Here is a 21,836-nt window from a genome sequence, read left to right as displayed (position 1 = left end):
AAGCATGCGCTCTACCTCTGAAGTACACCCCAAGCCAAGACAGCTGTTCTTTAGTTCGTTTCCATTTTTCTCATCCCATACCCACCTAAATAAATATTAATGTCCAGACCCATCTGGGTATGGGATCATATAACTGAAGGACTGCAAATGCCTGAGGGACCAAGTCTCACTGACTGAGTGTCCTGCTTGCCTTTCTCCTTTAAAATAAATAACGTACGTGAGCGATTAAGTTACCCTCCGGGCTGTGGTGACTTGCTTTCTTTCTCTTTCTCTAACCTACATATCAGGAGGCAGACCGTTGGAAATTAGGACTTCTGTTCCAAATATCCGGGCGTAACATTCTCACAGGTGGCCAGACAAACGCTGGAACCTTCTTCGGGGGAGGGTCAGGTCTTGTCCCCCGTCCTGTGAGAGTCCCAGTCTATCTGGGGGCGGAGCACACCCTTGCAGGAGCTGGCGTGGCCCCCACAGGGAGCTCGGGACCGCAGCCCCCCAGACCCCAGCGCCCCCGGTCCCCGCCGGCCCGGGACGAGCCCGGCGGTGCGAAGAAGTGGGAGGCTGGAGGCTGCTGAGGTCATTTCCTGTGCCTCTCCGCGAGCTGCCTGCGGAGCCGAGCCCGGCACCCGGCCTTTAAGGAGCGGGAGGGAGCAGGGGGCGGAGGGAGCCCAGCGGAGCGTTGAATGGGGCGCAGCGAGGCGCGGCCGGGCTTTGTGCGGCCAGCCCGCGGGCACCCTCCGGGCTCCGGCCGCGCTCCGCCCCGCCCACCGCGACCCCTGCTGCCGGGGAGCGGAGACCCGGCAGCCGCTCGGGACTCCGGCTAGAGTGACGCAAGGTCAGCGGCGGCAGCGCGCCCAGGGCGCCCGTGTGCCGGGGGTGCGGCGCCGACGCCCGCCGGCCAGCTGAAGGTGAGGCTCGGCGCTCCCTGGCCAGGGGCGGGCTGGGGTGTGCGGACCCGGGAGGGCGGTTGGCCGGGGCGGAGGGGACCGGCTCCCCACGACCGGGACTGCGATTCCGGAGCAGGTGCCTCCCCACCTGGAAGCGAACTCCCAGCGGCGGGCTGCGCTGGGAGCCGCGGGTCAGGTTTGGAGAGCCAGGAGCCCCTGGAGAGCCGCGCCTCAAGGCCAGAGCTAGCCCTCCTTGGAGGACCTGTAGTTTGGGACCGGCTCGATCCAGTTGCTCCCGGGAAGGGCCCTCCGGACGTACGTGCAGGCATCTATCTACCTTGTCGGTCGGTGCTCGGCGCGCTTTCGCCTCCCCCCCACCCCCGGATCCCCTCCCCTCCCCACCTCTTTTTAGGCTATTTCTAATGTGATTCTGGATGTTCTCTTGGGGGTCAGGTTCAACTCCTGGGGGCAGGTCAGCCAAGCAGAAAAGAAAACAGGCTGGGCGCCCAGTTATATCAAGGGCTTTGTATCCTAGGCGTCTTTGTAATCAGTCCCCAGGGATCAGGGGACCTTGGGGTGACAGGCAGTTGAAGATCTTCAACTGGAAGTAGAATCCTCTCGCTGTTGTATTGCTCCCCACCAGCTATCCCCTCCATAAGCTTTCACCAGGAACTTTCCAACAATACTGGTTCCAGGAAGACGCTTGAAAAATCATTGAAACAGTTCTCAGTGAGACAGTCGACAGGTCCATCATCAAATTTGTTGGATTCTTCTATGCCAGACATGTATGGCAGTGATACTTTATAGATCATTTATTGCAGTGTTGCTGCATATTATTATCCCCACTTCATAAAGGAGAAAACTAGGACTCAGAAGTAAGTTATGACTTGCCCAAGGTCATACAACTAGAGTGGAAGAAGCAAGACTTAGACCTAAGCCTTCTAAATTCCAAATATGGGGATTGGTTAACTATGATTGTCCTCCCTCTAGGCTACAGAGGGAACTGCCCAGAGCTGGGTTATGGTAGGGTGCACCCTGTTGTCCCAAGCACATTTAAACTAATATCTGAGCTGAAAAAAAAATGTGCCCAAGTGTGCCCCTTCTGCCCTCTTCAGAAGTCACCTCTTCAGGAAAGAAGTGTGTCCCTCCAGTTAATGTTCCACTCCCCCAAGGTGCTTTCTTCTTTGCTGTTCTCCTTATCTCTAGGCTATTTCTAATGTGATTCTGGATGTTCTCTTGGGAGTCAGGTTTGACCCCTGGGGGCAGGTCAGCCAAGCAGAAAAGAAAACCTCTGTGCTCCATAGAGGTTGGAGAATGCTTTATTCAGGTGAATGTTAAGGTGCTGGGATTCCCTCCTGCTTGCTTTGGGTGACTTCACAGAAGGCTGTGCTGAACCACCATCCTGTGTTCTCTGGTAAGCCTAGCTGTGCCTTCTTGCCCTTTCAAAAGATAGTTCAGGCTATATCAGGAGGCAGAGGCAGGATAGCAAGTTCAAGGCCAGCCTTAGCAGCTTAATAAGATCCTGTTTCAAAATTTTAAAGAAGGCCTCAGCTTTTTAGCTCAGTGGTTCAGGCCCCAGTACTGGGGGAAAAAGAAAGAAAAAAAAGAGAGAGAGAGAGAAGAGAAGAGAAGAGACACAGAGAAAGAAAACAAGCTAGTTCGAACTGCCCTCTTCTGTGGGGAAACAGGCACTTATTGCTGGCTGAGGTATGAATTAGGATAGCCTCAAGGGAGGGCACTTTGGACTATCTGGCAATTTAAAATGCACATCACTTAACCCTACAATTTCATTTCTGGGACTGCCCTTTAAGATATACCCTGATGTATATGAAATGATGCATATTCATTGAATATTCATTACAGCATTGTTTATTTTAGCAAAAGGTTGGAAACAACCCAAGTGACTATCAATAAAGGATCCTTAAAGAAGATCATGTAATAGCTATCCAGTAGAATATATTAAAGCTGTTGTGCAGTATGGAAGAAGAATGTGGCAGAGATGTATATTAATATATGAAGACTTCAGAGTTATATTGTTAAGTATGGTGTGTATAGTGTGGCACCATTTGTGTGTGCAGAATGTACATGAATGTTTGCATATGTCCTGGATCTCCCTGAAAGAACACAAAACACCCTAACAATAGTTGCCTCTGGGGAGAACTATGGCTGAAGTATAGGGGTGGGAAGGAGTCTTATTTTGAAGCTTATATCATTTTGTTCAATCTTCGAAAACAAATAGATAAGATAATTTTTAAAAGGAACATGACCTCCTCTCTGAGGTGGTGCTGGTAGTGAGCACATCTATGAGTCACATCTTGTACATTCAGGACCCAGCTGGCTTGCCTTGTATTTGTTGATAATAACAATAGCTGTCACTGAATGCTTACTAGAGATAGAGACCAGGCTTTTGTAGTGTCTCCTTTAATTCTTTTGTTGTGCTGGGTATTGAACCCATGGCTTTGTGCATGTGAGGCAAGTCCTCTATCAGCTGTGCTGTATCCTCCCTCTCCTTTAATTCTTAAGGGAATCCTGCATGATGTGATCGATGAGGTTGCCTTTTTTCCACCTGGTGCTAAAGATGGAACCCAGGGCCTCATGCATGCTAGGCAAGTGCTGTCCCACTGAGCTTCACCCCTGACCTCGAAATTGTGCCCCGCTATCATGGTGCTGGGGATTGAACCCAAAGCCTCTTGCATGCTAGGCAAGTACTCTATCACTGAGCTACTCCTGGCTCTTTTTATTTTATTTTGAGACACATTCTCCCTAGCTACCCAGACAGTCCTCAAACTTGAAATCATCCTGTCTCAGCCTCCTGAGTAACTGGGGTTACAGGTGTGTACTCCCACACCAGTTTTGAAATTGCCATTTTTAAAGATTAGGAAAGTGGTTAAATGTAGACAATTTTATATGATTCGACCTAATATTATTGCCTTCATTTAAAAAATTGCCCTCAATTTGGCTCACAGAAGGTGAGTAAATGATTTAGGGTGACAGAATTTAATGCCTAAGCCAACATTCAAACTGAGGCCTGTTTGGCACCAGACAGGGATCTTAAGAACTATGCCCTGTTTCTGTACTGTTTTTTGTTATTGAGGACCTAGTTGTATTGGCACTGTCTTATGTTATCAGATCCCCAGTTCCTGGGACATGCTCACCTTCCTCTGTTTCCATCAAGGTTGTGTGTGTGGAATGTGATGCTCACACCCAGTAGAGGCAGGATGCGTGTTGTTGACTTGATCTGGTGACAATGCTGAGATCAAAGGGGTCATTATGTGTCTGCTCACACCCTCCCCCAGCTTCATCCCAGAAGGAAGCACAAAGTTCTTCCTTTCCCATAGTTGGGCAGGTGGTTAGCCTAGTCTAGCACAGCAATTTTGAGAAGATAGTGATAGCTCATCCTAGCCAGTGGAAGTCACAAAAGGTCCTTGCACTGGGAGTAAACCATAGTGAGATGACATGAGGGAGCAAAATGGAAATTGTACAGAAGCCCATTATTATTATTATTATTATTATTATTTTTGATACTGGGGATTGAACTCAGGGGCACCTCACTGAGCCACATCCCTGCCCCATGTTGTATTTCATTTAGAGACAGGGTCTCACTGAGTTGCTTAGTGCCTCGCTTTTGCTGAGGCTGGCTGTAACTCATGATCTTCCTGCCACAGCCTCCTGAGGGACTGGGATTACAGTCATGCACCATGGCCCTGGCACCCATTATCTTTTTTTGGTACCAGGGATTGAACCCAGGGGTACTTAACCACTGAGCCACATCCCCAGCCCATTTTTTATGCTTAGGGCCTTGCTGAGTTGCTAACTCTGACCTCCAGCTTGTGAACCTCCTATCTCAGCCTCTGAGCTGATGGGATGACAGTTGCATGCCACCATGCCTGGCCAGAAGCCCATTATCTTCTGATACTTCCTATACCTTCTAAGGAAGCAATTTGCTGTCCTGTGCCTGCAGTGACTTCTGACCTCTTTCTTTTAGGCTCCTGTGTTGATTGATTCCCTTTGTAGGGAGATACCATGGCAACAGACTTAAGGTTTCCAAGCCAGAGGATCTTTATTCTATGTCCTCAAGCTTGCACATGGTATTAACAAAAGTTGGTTGCATTACATTTAATCTCTTCGTTTTGTCAGTTTCCACTCAAATCCCAAAACTTGCCAGAGAGATCCCAGGTCAAGTTTGTGTTTTCTCTGATATAGGCCCTGAGTATAAAGTCACTCTCTGTGACTTTTTCCCACTACTTGTCTTACCCACAAGGCTTTGACCTCTGTGGCATTTTGAACCAGGACTGAAAGATTTGGGGGAGCTCCAAAACAGTTATCAAGACCATGACAATCATTTGACCCACCTGCCAAGCTTTTTAGCATTCTGGGCTAAAAAGCTAATGGAATCAAGGGAACTGGATTTCACAGGGAGTGGCCATGAGCTTATGATAATTATTACTGGGTGGGGAGCACCCAGGGATTTATCTTACTACTATTTCTTATGTATCTGGCAAATTTCCAACATAAAAAAAGGAAAACAACAACTGAGCTGGGTTTTGTTCCCAGTTCACTTCTCCTTTTTATTTTCCCATCTGTTTTCCCCCTTAGTGCTGGAGATCAAACCTATGCTAGGCAAACTTTCTTCCACTGGCTATCTGATTTTGCCATTAATGATGTATTTATGTTAGGCAATCCTGGTAGCACGAGATGTCTATGAACATCCTGATGGAAAGAGAATTCTAGATGTTGGGAGATCAGGATTCTTGACCCACCTCCACTACCCACCTCTTAGTTCTGGGTCTCTAAATCAGTCACACATGTGATGATTTATCTAATCTGTTCATTGTCAATGTATTTGCACTTGTTCTCTATGTCAGAGATATAAGTGTATGCACTTGTTGCGATGCCTTGAAAAGTTAAGAATGATTTCTGCAGAATTTATTGCTACTAATTCTTGAATTTCTTTACGGGAAATACAGATGCAAGGTGACTTAGCAGGAGAGGTCCAACTCAGGTATCTTCCCTGAACATCCCTTGTTTTATAGCTGTTATTGACCACCTGCCTCTGCCAGAAGAGCCTCCAGGCCTTGGGCTTGGCAGCAGGCACCTTACTCCAGATCTGTTTCCAAACCTCTTGGCTCTTCTCACATGCCGAGGCAAGCCTAGCACGAGTCTCAGCCTTCTCAGGAACTTGCCAGCATCCCCAAAGCAGTGAGAAGATTAATCAGACCACTTGGTACTCCTAAACCAGGTCATGGAGGTGTTTGCTTGATTAGAGAAAGCACTCCCTAAAGTCTGGATGTAATCTCAGACTTCAGGGGTATGTGGAGACCAGTGATATTTTATTTCCAGAGTCCCCAGAGACTTTGGTAATTTGGGTTTTCCCTCTCTCCTTGGAATCTAAGTAGTAGTTCTGAAAATCAACAAGAGGGATTTAAAATTAATCAGACTCCTTCAACTACACAGAAGTTTAAGCGCCTCAACCCTTGGTTTTACTTGGGTGCTTTGATTGGTTGTTCTCAGCCCTGGGCTAGGTTGCAAGACTCCCAAATCCTAGTCTCACATCTGCCACTTTTTTGTTCATAGGAAGGAAAGCAAAATCCCCCTAAAGGACAAAGAAAATCAAACATGAAGTCTCCCAGCCTTCCCTGGAGGCCCTCCAAGGTTCTGTTTTGTCTTCTCAGCTGTGATCTTAGCTCAGAGAAGGTCATGTTTTGTTTTTGTCTTTTGTCTTCCTGCCCGTTCCAGTTGGTCCCAGTCTTTTGAGGTGGGGATTGCTGGGAGGTCACAATGTGCCATTGTTTGGGATGACAGTTCTAGGAGAGCAGGGCTGAGGTCATGTGTCCAGGATTCTGAGAAGCCGACAACCACAAGAATCAGACATTAGGCCCATCAGTGGTTTAATTGTTGAGTTCTTCTCTCCAAGTCTACTGACCCTATTTTTTCTTGCATTTTTTTTTAAGTTTTAGATGGACACAATACCTTTAATAAATTAATTTATTTTTATGTGGTGCTAAGATCAAGCTCAGTGCCTCACATATACTAGGCAAGCGCTCTACCATTGAGCTACAACTCCAGCCCCTGGCCCTATTTTTTCAAGGAAAAGTGCGGACACATTAAGTGTCTATGCTTATGAAAATTGTGTTGGCAGAATATTTGAGGCCAGGATGCTTTGGAGAATCTGGGATATAGGTTCACCTTAGTGCTAAGGGTTATGAAAGATTTTATAAATTGTTTCTCTTATTCTTAACAACTTACTTCACTCCAAATCCAGAATTCTTTCATCTTCTCACCCCTGCTGTGCTGGAGATTGAACCAAGGGCCTCATAAAGCTAGGCAAGCACATTACCAAGGAGCCACATCCCTAGTCTCTTTCCACTTTTTGGATGTGTTAAGAGCACTGTGGCTGAGAACAAGAACTTTAGAACCAGAATCCCACCCCAGTATTTACTAGCTGTAGAACTGTCCATTTTAGTTACTTAGCCTCTCTGTCCCTCAGTGTCTTCTCATAAATGATAGCTGTTTATAGTATGTAATGGGAGAAAGGTACTCATGAAAAGTCAGGTGTAAGAGAAGAAATATTGGTGATTTACCACCAAAGAGACATACTGTTGCTCGAGGTAATTTTTGGCAACAGCACAGGAGGTGGCTGGGTTTTCTTAGCCTGGGTTTTCTGAAGTCCTGAGGTTTTTGAGGAAGGAAAAGGGGATTTAAAAACACAGTATATATATATATATATATTTTTTTTTTTTTAAAGAGAGAGAGTGAGTGAGAGAGAGAGAGAGAGAGAGAGAGAGAGAGAGAGAATTTTAATATTTATTTTTTAGTTATTGGCGGACACAACATCTTTGTTTTGTATGTGGTGCTGAGGATCGAACCGGGGCCGCACGCATGCCAGGCGAGCACGCTACCGCTTGAGCCACATCCCCAGCCCCACAGTATATTTTTATTATGGAAAATTCCAGGTGTATAGTCAAGTAGAGAGACCAGTATGAAGAACTGCCATAAACCTATCACCCAGCTTTAAAAATTATAACATTTTGGGGTTGAGGATGTTTTTTAGTGTAGAACACTTGCCTAGCGTGCATGAGACCCTGGGTTCTGTCACCAGCACTGCCCTTTTCCCAAAGTCAACATCTTAATAGATCTTATAAATCTCCTTTTCCTTACCCCTTACCATGGAGTATTTTGAAGCAAATCCCAGACATGATATCATAAATCATATGTATCTCAAATAGATGAAAAATTTTAAAGATTATCAACCTAAAAAATTATCACTCCTTCTTTAAAATGAGCTAATACTAGGGTGACCATATGTCATGGTTTGGAGCAGACCAAATTTATGCTGTTGTCAAAAATGGTTATTAACAGTGCCCTAAAAGGGGGATTTGCAGATTCTGGTGGTTGGCTATGCCTTCTAGCCTTCTCTCCTGCCAGCTTACTATGCCTCTATCTCTTCTCTCATGTAGATTCATACATGCCTCTTCCTTTGCTCATCCTTGACCCAGTTTTTCTTCTCTCAAAATTGCCCAAGAGGTCTCTGGGTAAATTCCCCTGGCCAGGGATATTACAGGTGTCTACTTGATTTGTACACAGTTTTTTTCCAAAGACTTGTGACTTTCTCCCAGGGTTGGAGCAAAATATCTAGCAGTTTTCTGATTAGATTCTTACAATTTGAAGGAGAAGAAATAAGACTCTGTTCCAAGGCAGGATGATTTAATGACAATAGACAGGACCCCAGCTAAATAGAAAATCATCAGGGAAATTCAAAGCATGGTGTTACCTTTTTAGGTTTCCCACCTAACATCGGTAATGTGTAGTAGAATCAGAACTACAGTAGGAACTAGGGTTCTTCCTCTAGTTTACTCTGTGACCTTACCCATTTGAAGCATTTCCTACAGTGTTAGCCTCTCCCATCCCCTCACAGTCTGCCCCCTTCTTTGCTCCCATTTATTCAAATATCAATTGGCAATTGTGGTGACATTTTAAATTTTGTAATTAGACTTTCCTAAGTGCTTCTTGTAAAACTTGAAGATAAGGACCTCTCTTTACTTTTTTATCTCCATTGCCTAGAACAGGTCTGGCACATAAATGGTTGCTGAATGGATAAACACCAAAGAGCCTTACTTCTCAGTTTGGTAAAAATTAGACCAGATTCTCCTTAAGTTTCCTCAGGTTCTGTGACTTCCCAGAGTTGCTCAGCTAGCTTATGGTGGAGTGGAATACACTGAGCTGAGGAAGGTGGGATGGGACAGGTGAACAATGACTTCCTCCATTTCCCACTTTTATCTTCTCTTTTGGTCTCTTCTTCCTCCTCTTTTTTTCTGTACATCCACTCCTCACACACTTATTTATCTTTTTTTCTCTCAGTGTGCTGGTTCTTAGAATTCCCTGGAAAAAGCCAGAAGTTGATTCCATCATGGCAGAACTCAAGGTGGAGAGCCGGGCCAGTGTGGACTGGCAGAAGCGCTGCCTGGCCCTGGAAACACAGCTTTTCCGGTTTCGCCTCCAAGCCAGCAAAATAAGGGAGCTGCTGGCTGACAAGGTGAGACCTGGAGTTCCAGGGGCTGCCTCCCCTCACTGCAGGGGTCATTGTCAGAGAGGGCCAGAGTCAAAGGGGGAGAGTTGGTGAAAGAAAACTTTCAAAGAGATGCTTTTCACACATGCAAAATAAAACCCAAGGTAGCTTTTTGTTTATTTGGTTTTGTTCTTATTTTAAGACCAGACTGAGTGGTTTACTACCCTGTCACCTGTCATTTCTCCCTGCTCTACCTCTTCATAGGTACACCAAAAAAATGACAGAATTCTTCTTGGTCTTCTATAACCTCTTGGTTACTTATGGCTCCTATGTTCCATTATCCCTTAATATTTCTTCTTTTCTTTTGGTACGGTGATTGAACACAGGGCTACTCTACCACTGAGAAATTTTTTTAATTAATAAATTTTTTATTTATTATTTTTTATTATTTCTCTATCTTATTATTTTATTTTTTTAATTTCAAGATAGGGTCTTACTAAGTTACTGAGGTTGGCCTTGAACTTTGAATCCTCCTGCCTCAGCCTCCTGAATAGCTGGGATTCCAGGTGTGTGCCCTACCACCATGCCTAGGTTCCCCTTAGCATTTCTTTTTCACTGTGGGCAGGATATTGTTTTAGGAGAAGAATGCAAATGTATCCATCCTACTGCTCACCTTTTGTTAAGCACATGAGCCATTGGTTTTCTGGGGACAAGGACACAGACACTGGAGACCTGTCTGGCTCTACCAATTTCTAGCTATGTGACCCTGAGCAGATCCCCTTCACCACTAATGCAGGGAGATAGATGTCCACCTCTCAGACGTTATTTTGAGAGTTACTTCACATATATGAAGGTCTTGGCATAGAACGGGTCTTAAATAGGAACAATTTTAACTTTATAGGCTTTGGTGGGCTGGTGTGGGAAACTTACCACCTTTCATAATGTTTCTGCTGACCTCCAGAGGCATTGTACAGCAAAACTCATGTAGAGAGTAGAGACTTGCACTTAAGAAATATATATATATATATATATATATATATATATATATATATATATACACACACACACACACACACACACACACACATACATACACACATACAAACTTACATATGTATTCATTCTGTATATATTGTCGGGGAGGGGAAGTACTGGGCTTAAAGGGTTCAAACCCAGCTATATCCTCATGCTCAGCCCTTTTATTTTTTATTTTGAGACAATTCTCCTTAAATTTCTGAGGCTGGCCTCAAACTTGCAATCCTCCTTTTTTAGCCTCCCTAGTAGCTGGTTTTTCAGGTGTGTAAACAGATGGAGATATATATATATATATATATATATATATATATATATATATACACACACACACACACACACACACACATACATATATACATATATCTATATCTATATATATCTTAAGTGAATCAATCACTCTTTCTGTAGTTTTGATTATATAGTATCAATCTGTTTAGCATCTCTCTCTCTCTCTGTCTCTCTCTTTCTCTCTCTCTTTCTCTCTCTCTTCCTCCCCCCCTTTTGTACTGGGGATTGAACCCGGGGGCATGTAGGACCTTACTGAGTTGCTGAGGTGGCTTTGTACTCTGGATCCTCCCAAGCCTCTGGGATTACAGGTGTGAGCCACTGCCCCCAGCTCACAAACCTTTCTTTCATAGAACAAAGGTAAAATTCAGCTTAGCCCTCTTCAAGTAATTCAAAGTCTTGATGAGTAAGCAACCTGTTTTATTGATAGTCCTGTAACCTGGAGCCCAGGAAGGCAAGTCAGTGGCCTCACCTCTGCATTTCCAAAGCAGGGGGAGTGCCCTGGGCTAGTCTGGACTAGAACTCTTGAACATTGGCTCTATTGGCATTGCTGTCCTTGAGTTCAAACTGTGCAGGACAGGGGCCCTGCAGGTTCCTGCCAGGTGGTGCCAATGGAGAGGAAAGAACTCAGCCCCTTGAGGAAAAGGACAACAGGTCTTAGACAGTGGTTCTCAAAGTTTGGCTAGAATCACTTGTTAAGCACGCACTTGTCAAACATATCTGTCCTCGGCCCCACCCCAATCCTCTTGATCCAGGTCTTCAGGGTGCTGTAATCTCTGTGTTTAACAAGCTCCCAGAAAATGGCTTTGTACTATAAAGTGGGTGAACCTTGCCTTGGGCTGTAGTGTTAGGGGCATGTAGGAGGCAAGGAAAGGGTAGGTAGGAATACATTCAGCCAGGTGGCCTGAAATACCTCAGAGGAAGGACACTTCTGTTTCTACCAATAATTAGGGCCACAAAATAACCTTTAAAATTTTTTAAAAAATATTTTTATTAATTTTGATGGACCTTTATTTTATTTATTTATATGCGGTGCTGAGAATCGAACCTAGTGCGTCACACATGCTAGGCAAGCGCTCTACCTCTGAGCCACAACCACAGCACCTTTTAAAAATTCTTATTATGAAATACCTAAAATGCTGGAAGAAATATTTTAAATATCCTTCTAAACACAGAGATGAACATTGGGAAAAAAAATAATAAAAGGACTCCTTAGGGAGCAGAAGAGGGAAGAACCAGGGTGGTGCTCACCTCTGGTGGCTGAGTGGTGTGGGGAGAGGTGGGGAGGACAAGGGAGGAGAGGTGAGGGGAGGGGAGGGGAAGGGAGGGGAGGGGAGGTGGCCTCCTTTTAGGAATGTAAGGTTTCAGGTTTGAGTTCTGAGGAGACAGAGATGAGGTTTGGCTGGTTGGATCTGAAGCTGAAACAGAGTCTTCCTCATGGAGTCAGGACTACCAAAGGGCTCACCATAAATAAAAAGATAGATGATAAGAAAATCATCCATTATCGCAAGGAGATGGCAATAGCTTCTCAGACTTAGGTAAGGCTCTGGGTAGAAAAAACAAAAGTAAAGAAAAAGAAGTCTTTAAGAACCTGATAATAATACTAGTTCAATGTTAGGATTTCTACCACCAGTGTGGTTGAAGAAGCCTAAGTTCTGGGCCAGGGGTAACACTGGGGAGCTTTGTAGAACACAGATACAAAACCTCTTTGAAGAAATAAGACCTCAATCCAGATCACACAGGATCCTCATAGGAAGAAGAGCCTCAATGAAGGTGAGTATATAATCTAAAATGACTAATGCTTGAGGAGTGATTTACAATGAGTGAGAACTCACCTACCTGACAAACAATTAGTCTTCTGATAATAGAATTCTTGGCAAGAGACAGTAAAATAAATGAATTCAAAACTATTGAAAACATAATGCAGAAACTTGGAAACATGAGACAAGAACAAGGCAGTATCCAAAAAGGTCAGGTCAACTTGAAAATTAAATAGAAATTCTAGAAGAGAAAGTGTTTTAATTGAATTTGTTTTCTTTTGGGGGTACTAGGGATTGAAGCCAGGGCCTTGCACATGCTAGGGAAGCACTCTATCACTGAGCTGCACTCCCAGCCCAGAAGGGAGACTTAGTGAATAGATAGACCCGAGGAAGTCATCTAGAATGTAGTACAGAGAAATAAAGATATAGAGGCTGAAATATGGATGCCAGGATGGCAGGATTCTAGAAGTGGAGAAGAGAATGAAGAAGAGGCATTACTTGAAGGGATAATGGCTAAAATGTTTCCAAACTTGATAAAAGATCTGAAGCCTCAGATTCAGAAAGCAGAAACCTAAACAGTATGAATTTTTAAAAATCTGTGTATACTATTTTAGCTGTGAAAAGGAACCCAAAACAGCAATGGCTCAAACTAGACAGATGTTTCTTTCTTTTTCATGTAGCATTTCAAACATAAGCAATCCTGTCTTCTACGTGTTTAAAGATGGTTTCCTGGGCTGGGGTTGTGGCTCAGAAGTACAGTGCTCACCTAGCATGGATGAGGTACTGGGTTCAATCTTTAGTACCATATAACAATAAATAAATAAAAATAAAGGTATTATGTCCACCTACAACTAAAAAATAAAATAAAATAAAAAGATGGTATCCAAATTCCTTCCAGTTCCCTTTCCCAGAGGTGCCTGTGTTCCTTCTGCTCATATTTCACTGACCACATCTTTGTCACATGGTTGTACCCAGCTTCAAGGAAGGTTGAGAAATATTCTTTTTTTTTTTTTTTTTTTTTTTTTTTTGTGGTGCTGGGGATAGAATCTAGGGAATCACACAAGTTAGGCAAGCATTTTATCACTGAGCTACAACTTAGCCCCAGGAAATATTCTTTATTCTCACCAGTCATGTGCTTAGCTAAAAGTTGAGTAGTCTAAGATAGAAAAAAGAGAAGAGGAGAACACATAATGGGAAACAACTAGCTGTCTTTAAGTATACAATAATAAGAGTCATATCAAATAGAAATATAGTACATATAACTTTAAAATCAGTAGTGTGGAAAAATGAAATAAAGTATTAAATCCAGATAGGGAACAGGAAAAAAAAAAAGAATAGAAAAAGGAATATAAGCCAGACACAGTGGTGCACACCTATAATTCCAGCGGTTTGGGAGGCTGAGGCAGGGAGATCACAAGTTCAAAGCCAACATCAGTAATTTAGTGAGGCCTAAGCAACTCAGAGAGACCCTGTCTCTAAATAAAATACAAAAAGGGGCTGGAGATGTTGTTCAGTGGTTAAATGCCTCTGGTACCTGTCAACAACAACAACACAAACAGAATATATAGTAAGAAACAAAATGCAGTGGTAGAAGTAATTCCAAATATATTGGTCACAGGAGATACATATAAGAATACATATTGCAGTACTGACATATAAAAAATCGTGAATATTCTAAATGTCTTAGTAGACACTTCTAGTAGACTAGAAGAGTTCTAATACCTAATCTAATACCTGTGTAACCTTGGGAAAGTTTCCTTACCTCTCTGCTTCAGTTTCCTGACCTTTACAATAGGAACACGAATAGTACCTGCCTTTGTAAAGAAATCTCAGGGCTGGGCATACAGCTCAGTGTAGAGTACTTGTCCAGCATACACAAGGCCCTGGGTTCAACACTGCAAAAAACGAAACAGTAGCAAAACAGTTCTCCAGGTTTTGTACAGTTATTTCTCATCCCAGCTCCACACTTGTATATTTTATATATTTGGGACTAAGTATATGATTTCAATCAAACATAAAATCTGCAGCTATGAAAAAGAAGCAAAAAACTGTTGTCTTAGATTACAACAGAGTTAGAACTGTTTAATAACTAAACTGGTATTGCAAACCCAAATGCTCACAGGTAACTTTGATAAAGGTAACAGTGAAAAGCACCAGGTGGGCTGTGGGAGAACTCAAGGACGTGGGCTTAAGCCACATATTGCCATAAGAAAACGCCATCCTGGTGTGGCCAGATCTTCTGATTTTTTTTTTTTTTTTTTGATAGACGCTGGAAATTGAGAATTGTTTGTGGTGTCTGGATTTTTATGTGACATTTGAGATTTGAATGTGAGAGACTATATAGCATGGTGGGTGACAGTATGAACTGTGGAACCAGTCCACTTGCATTTGAATCCTGGCTGTGAATCTAATACCTGTGTGACCTTGGGCAAGTTTCTTTACCTCTCTGCTTCAGTCTCCTGACCTGTACAATAGGGACACGAATAGTACCTGACTTTGTAAGAAATTGAAATGAGTTAAGACTACTTACAACAGTGCTAGACACACAGCAAGTGGCCCTGTTTAGCTATGTACGTGTAGGCTAAAGACCCACACCACTAAATAAGTCATAGAGGCACTCTTTAGACTCATAGTTGGCAAGTTTTGACTTAAACCCATTCTTTATGTAGATGAATTCTAAATAGGATGACATGTAATCTATCATCTAACCAGGACACTCTGAAGAGAAATGAAAGGAGGCTCTGTTAGTAACTGTGCTGGGATAGCAGGTGAGACTATCCCCAGCAAACTGGTCCCCCTAGTCCTAAGTGCCATCTTTGTACAGAAAAGTTCCAGTAAGCAGCTTTTATCTACAAACCAGCAAATGCTCTACAGGGGTACTTTGTGTCATCTTTCTAACAACCCTAGCAGAGAGATGCTGTTGCTGCTCTCCTTTTTTGCTGGTAAGGAAACTGAGGCACAGGGTTAAGGAACTTCTCTAAAACTACACCATAGCACAGTCAGCCAGGATCCAGAGCCTTGGCTCTCACCTGTAACCGTGGATATAAGGTGGTGGCCGGAAAGTTAAACTTCCTTTTCAGAGAAATAGTGGAGCCCGAGGATGGTGTGGCTTTCAGTTCAGGCCTCTGCTTGGCATGGCAGGACTACTCTGGGCTGCAGGAGAGTGCTCATTGCTCCTGCCACGTGGGGCTGCTTCACAGCATTGCCATATGGAATAAGGAATGGTGGACATGGGGCTTGAATACCAGATTGGTGCCAAGTGCATTTTGTCAGGTTATTGCAGCCAGTTCTAGGACAGCTTATGTATCTTACGTGCAACTGATGAAAGTAGATCCCTGTCAGCCACCTAAACCTGACACCTCCTTGGTTGGTGTGTCACCCCAGACCCGCAAACTAAGGACAGCTGAGGACATTGTCCTGGCAAGGCCTGTGGGAGAAGGAACAGAACCCAAATAAAGGGAGGCCCACCTAAAGTGCCAGATTTCCAGAGCTCCAGGTATGACCCTTTAAGCAAATGTGGAGAAGAAGGATCTGGGCATGAAGTGTTGATGCTGGGATTCAAAGGGAAGCCTATAAACTCCCAAAATGACACACCTAGAGTACTCCAGCAGCAAGAGAGAAAGTATACTTTCATAAAAACAGATAGAAACAAAATGTTAAAGATATTTTCAAACAAGAACAGTGGGATGTTAGTAATTGTTGAGTATAGCAGCATATATATGGGATTATGCTTTCTCTCTTAAAAAGTCTGGTTGTTCAAAATGTTTTCAATATTTCAGAAACTAGTTTTAGAGGAAATAGAATGCCTCAGCATAAAAGTGAACACAAAATGCTTTGAGTGTCAAGTATCCTTGCCAGGAAGATAAGAATGACTGGGAGGGTTGGCAACAGTGGGGACCACCTGGCAGCCTTGAAGCAGCCAGCCCTGGCTGAAAGGAGACCCTGGCCCTGGACAGTTCCTTGCCATTTCTTTTGCTTTGGTAAAGCAAAACCTTGAAGGGATGGATAATAAAATACCTTAAAGGGATGGATAACAAAATCTTAAGGGGAAAAATTCTTGCTGCATTGCCCATGACAAGTGATTTCTGGCTCTGATTAGTATCATTGACCACTCACTCTTGATCCAAATGAAAATGCCTAGCTGGAAGGTAAGACTCAAGTTTGTTCCTTATTCTACCTTGGTCTCCATCTCAAAATTGGAAGACAAATATTTCAATGGATGTATTAGGAAAAGTCAGACAATTATTGCAGAAGGTCATGGGTATGGCCTTCTTACAGAAGTCATAGGCCATTTTCTAAGCTGCAGAGCAGATATTAGAACTAAGGAATCCAGCCGAAGGACAATCTAGGAAATCTCTTTAGTGTCCAAGGCCTTCTCATTTAAATTTAACATTTCATTGTATTCTTTAAAAAGAAAATGCTCCCAGTCATTGCCTTAGTTACTTTCTTCCTGCGTGGGCAAAACTCAAGCAAATAGGGACTCCTGGAGTACCTCACAGAACCCCACTTCTGTCCAACATCCATGACTTGGTAAAACTTGCGTGCTTTTTCCTGTGTGGGTCACTGGCTCCAGTTTCTGGTCTCTTGATTGCAGGTTTCAGATTCCTGGAGAGAAAGGACCTGGTCAGCCTGCTCAGGTCTGGTGCTGAAGCGGGAAGGGATATTTAGTACTGATCTGGGAGCCACCACATCACTAAGTGGAATTCCTTTTACATTGGGCAACACCCCTATAACCATAGTATAGATTTGTGTTGTGCCATTGTCTGTCCATTGGCTAGGGTCATGGAGCTCCTTCAGGACAGGCCCGAGGGCCATTTAGTTTGGGAAAGTGCGCCTGGCTCTGAGAGGAATTGCTCAATTCATTGGTAAATTTCAAGCCAGAGTTCAAGTCAAGGGGAGGAAGTGGAGTAGCCAGAGAAAAGGTGAGGTCTGCACATTAGGTAAGTGAGGGCTGGTCTGGAGCATGGAAAGTAGGGGACCCTGATCCTGCCCAGCATCATGGAGGACTGCAGGGATATGCATCAAGTATGTGTGTAATGCATACAGGTTGTCCTGGGGCAAGACAGGCCTGGGGCAAAATTAGCCAGGTGAAGGCACATGGCATTTGACATTTGACTGTAGGCAGTATGAATTTTCTGTTCCTCCTAGGACCTCTGTGTGCTAGTGTGAGTTTGGGCGGCACATGGTGATGCCCTGGCAGGGGGAGAGTGGGAGCTGATGTCCAGCCCACATTCTTTTTTTTTTTTTTTAAATTTTTATTGTTGGTTGTTCAAAACATTACATAGTTCTTGATATATCATATTTCACACTTTGATTCAAATGGAATATGAACTCCCATTTTTATCCCGTATACAGATTGCAGAATCACATCAGTTACACATCCATTGATTTACATATTGCCATATTAGTGTCTGTTGTATTCTGCTGCCTTTCCTATCCTCTACTATCCCCCCTCCCCCCTCCCCTCTTCTCTCTCTACCCCCTCTACTGTAATTCATTTCTCCCCCTTATATTTTTTTCCCTTTCCCCTCACTTCCTCTTGTATGTAGTTTTGTATACCCTTGAGGGTTCTCCTTCCATTTCCACGCAATTTCCCTTCTCTCTCCCTTTCCCTCCCACCTCTCATCCCTGTTTAATGTTAATCTTCTTCTCATGCTCTGACAAAATCATAGAATTTGCAGGGAAATGGATGGCATTAGAGCAGATTATGCTAAGTGAAGCTAGCCAATCCCTTAAAAACAAATGCCAAATATCTTCTTTGATATAAGGACAGCCCACATTCTTCTCGCCAGTCTGGGCTCATGAAGCTGCAAAGAATGTTGCCATGGCCATAGGCTCATGAGCAACTCTTCAGGCTGCAGTTTTGATCTGGTCCCTGATGAATTTCCATATGCAAGACCATCAGTTCTTTTGCTTGAGCCACTTGGTAGAATTACTGAGTTCCTCAGACCCGAATGACATGCTTTTCCTGGCAGCAAGATAAACATTTTTTATTTTTATTTATTTTGCATTGCTGGGGATTGAACTCAGAGCCTCAAACATGTTTGGCAAGCTCTCTACCACTGAGCTACATCCCCAGCCCAAAGACAGAATTTTTAAAATGTAGGGGCTGGTGTTCAGTGGTAGAGCATATGCTTAGTAAGCACACAGCCTTAGGTTCATTATAATCCCCAGCACCAAAAAAAGGACTTGAGCCTTTCTATTTCTTTAAAATTTAAGAATGTCATGAATGTTATTTATACCCAGCCAGTGAGATATTCTGGGTAGGGAAGGACAGTCTCTTCCTGATGACTGAGGTGGGCTTATATAGGATCATGGCCAAGTTGGGCGTGTGGGTGAGCAATGGTATGGCCCTGCCTGTGACCCAGTGCAGAGAGGAAGGGCCTCTGGAAGAGGGGACTGAAGAAAGGATGGGGGCAGGAGTGCTCAGGAAGAAAGATGTAACACTGCCACCTCAGCACCCTTTACAGTGGAAAAAGAGCTAGGCTCGCTCCCTGAGGACAGCAGCCATGCCCCTTTACCTACCCACTAAACTCAGGATCAGGGAATCCAGAGTTGCCAGGAAAATCTTTACCCTGACACCCTTGAGCCGCTTGAGATGGCAGTTGAAGACTGATCTGACCTGAGGGTGGCATCTGTATACTTTGCTTGAGTGCCCCAGTGCCATTTTCATTTGGGTCACAGCACCTGTATCTCCCCTTCCTGTCTGGCTGTACAGATGCAGGAGCTGGAGCAGAGGCTGCTGGAGGCAGAGCAGAGAGCAGAGAATGCAGAGACCCAGGTAATGGGAAAGGGGATTAGCTCAAGTATGGAAATGTGGGCACAATCATCACACTGAGTTCTTTGCAAGGGGGAAATGAAAAAAACTAACTGCTGGACCTGAACGTGTGAAGGTGCAGGGAGTGTTCTATGAGAATGAAGGGGTCTGGGTAAGGTCAGTATAGTTGGTCCAATAGGCCTTGCTGTGCTGTGGGAATAAATTAAGTTATAATCTCGGTGATTTGTCACATTTAGCTCTCATGTATAGAACCCATCCATTGAGGGTTCACCAGCAAGTCTGCTCCCACAGTCATTCAGGGGTCCAGGCTGGAGGTACCTCCCCTGCCTTATAGCTGCTCCTCTTGGTTTGGTGTGGCAGGGAAAGAGCTGGATGCTTATGCACCAGCTCTTAAATGCTTCAGGCCAGAAATGATGTGCCATGTCTACTCCATTGGCTGGATAAATTTTGTGGCCCCATCTAACTAGAGAGGGTTAGGAAATATGGAGAAGCATGTCGATATTTAGTGAACAGTAAGTACCTCTCATGATTTGGAACGGTGCCCTTCAGGGCCATTTGTCATATCCAGCTTATCCCTGGTAAGGTCCCCAGAGATAGATGGGCCAGAACCTAGCTGGTCTTTTTAAAGTAGCCAAATTGAGTGTCTTGCTTGAAGTTCTTTTTGTCCAGATAAAGGCTTAATAAATGGCCACTTAATTAATTGGAACAGACTGCTCTGGGTAAGGGCTCTGCCTGAGAGTCGTGGATTTGAATAATGTGAGACCTCATGAGAGCATTGGTACTTTTCAGGTGGGTGTGATGGAAGAAAAGGTAAAACTGTCCAATCTGAAGAATGTGGACTCCACAGGGAGCCTGCACCGAAAATACCAAGAATTGCTGAAAGTCATGCAGGGCAAAGATGAACTCATCAGCCACCTGGAGGCACAACTGGAGAAGCAGGTAAGGGCTAACTTGCAACAGAGCACCAGTTCCCTCAACATCTGCTCTAGTTGGCCTCCAGCTTCTGAGCCCCTCTGCTTGAAGCATGAAATGATGGAAACTCACTCCCTCATGAGCCTGTTTTTTCTCTCTCTTTGAAATAGTGATTTTATTTACTACAGATATATAATTATAAATGGGAAGGTTACATTAGATGTAGTATTTTTTAAATTATATTTAGAAAGACCCATGCTTTGTTCCATAATAATGAACCTGTTGTTTTATAAGGAGATTTAATTATTGGAAGATTCCTTCCCACACTGTTAGAAGTCAGGAGAGGATATAGGGAAAAGGACTTTGGAGGCAGATGATCTGGGTATGAATCCCACCTCTGCACCTGCTATTCTCTGTGAGCACATTGCATAAGTTGGTGATTCTCAGTTTACACATTTATAAAATAGGGGTCATAATACCTCATAGGGATTTTGGGAGAATTAGGGAAGGTAATCTCTATATAGTATCAGATACATTGTCAATGCTTGGTAAGGAGACCTTTTCCCTTTCCATGCGGGCCCGTGCCTTGCCAACATGTGCTACACGGTACTTGTCTGTAGTGTAACCAGAACAGCATACGGCTGGTCAGTCAACCTTGGTGAGCTGTTTAGCCAGTTTCTCAGCTAACCTGAATAGACAGAGACCTAAGTTATTACCTTCTCTGCTCCCTTCCTGAGTTTGTGGGAGGCACTGCTCAGCATTTCAGCTATAGTGAGCACCCTTGCTCCCCAGAGGACTTCTGGAATGCCCCACTACCAGTACCTATACCCAGCCTCTTCCCTTTGTCAATCTCATGAACTTCATCCCAGCTCTGTCCCTTCCCTCGGCTGTTGGTTTTATGTGGCCAACTTCCCCCTGGTGTCAGAGCTCCATCTATTTCTAATAGTGGACCCCACAGTAGGGTCAGGTGACTTTAATTTCTGCATGTGCATTCTCCATGAAGTTTCCAGCTAATTCTGGCAGTATCTTCCAACCATCGTGGGCAAATTTGTAATCATTCATCAGCATTCACTGAACATTCCCTCACTGGATGTGCCTTTATATGCCGTGGGGCAGCGTGTGTTCCTGCACAATCATGGGAAAACAGTTTTTACACTTGGAATGTCTAATTAAGTTTAGAGGTACCTTAGCTTCTCTTTCAGGGGGATTATGGATGTGGCAGCATTCTGGGGATTGATGGGCAAAATGACTCCTGCTAAAGTTACTTAAGTCAGAAAAATATTTTATAATTACAATCAATAGGTCAAGATTAGAAGAGAAAGAATACTTTTCTGTGAGTCAAGAGACCTGGTTTGAGTCCCAGCTTTGCCACAAACTGACAGAGGCCAGTCATTTCATCTCTGGGCCTCAGTTTCCATGGCTGTACAAAGAGGGTACTAAATTAGGTCAGGGGTCCACTGTTTCTGTAAAGAGCCCAAGAATAACTAATTTAGGCTTTATGGGCCACAGAGTCTCTGTAACAACTATTCAACTCTGCTGTTGTGGTATGAAAACAACTAGAAACAATCCATAAATGAACGTGCATGGCTGAGTTCCAGCAAAACTTTGTTCAAAAAAAATAGGCGGGATGGGCGGGGGGTGCTGTAGCTCAGTGGCAGAGCACTTGCCTAGCACAT

General features: G+C 44.0%; 1 protein-coding gene across 1 annotated transcript in view; it reads left to right on the top strand.

The window, feature by feature from the left end:
• Nucleotides 1-670: 670 nt before the first annotated feature.
• Plekhh1 (pleckstrin homology, MyTH4 and FERM domain containing H1) overlaps nt 671-21,836 on the top strand; it is a 53,961-nt gene continuing 32,795 nt past the window's right edge. The window contains exons 1-4 of the mRNA XM_076850331.2: nt 671-905; nt 9,243-9,417; nt 19,189-19,251; nt 20,038-20,187. Of these exons, the coding sequence (XP_076706446.1) occupies nt 9,292-9,417; nt 19,189-19,251; nt 20,038-20,187 (339 nt within the window). The 5' untranslated portion in view covers nt 671-905; nt 9,243-9,291. The remainder of the gene's footprint in view (nt 906-9,242; nt 9,418-19,188; nt 19,252-20,037; nt 20,188-21,836) is intronic.

This window comes from Callospermophilus lateralis, chromosome 3 (genome assembly GCF_048772815.1).
Source record: "Callospermophilus lateralis isolate mCalLat2 chromosome 3, mCalLat2.hap1, whole genome shotgun sequence".
Classification (NCBI taxonomy): domain Eukaryota; kingdom Metazoa; phylum Chordata; class Mammalia; order Rodentia; family Sciuridae; genus Callospermophilus; species Callospermophilus lateralis.
This window is presented reverse-complemented; position numbering and strand designations above follow the sequence as displayed.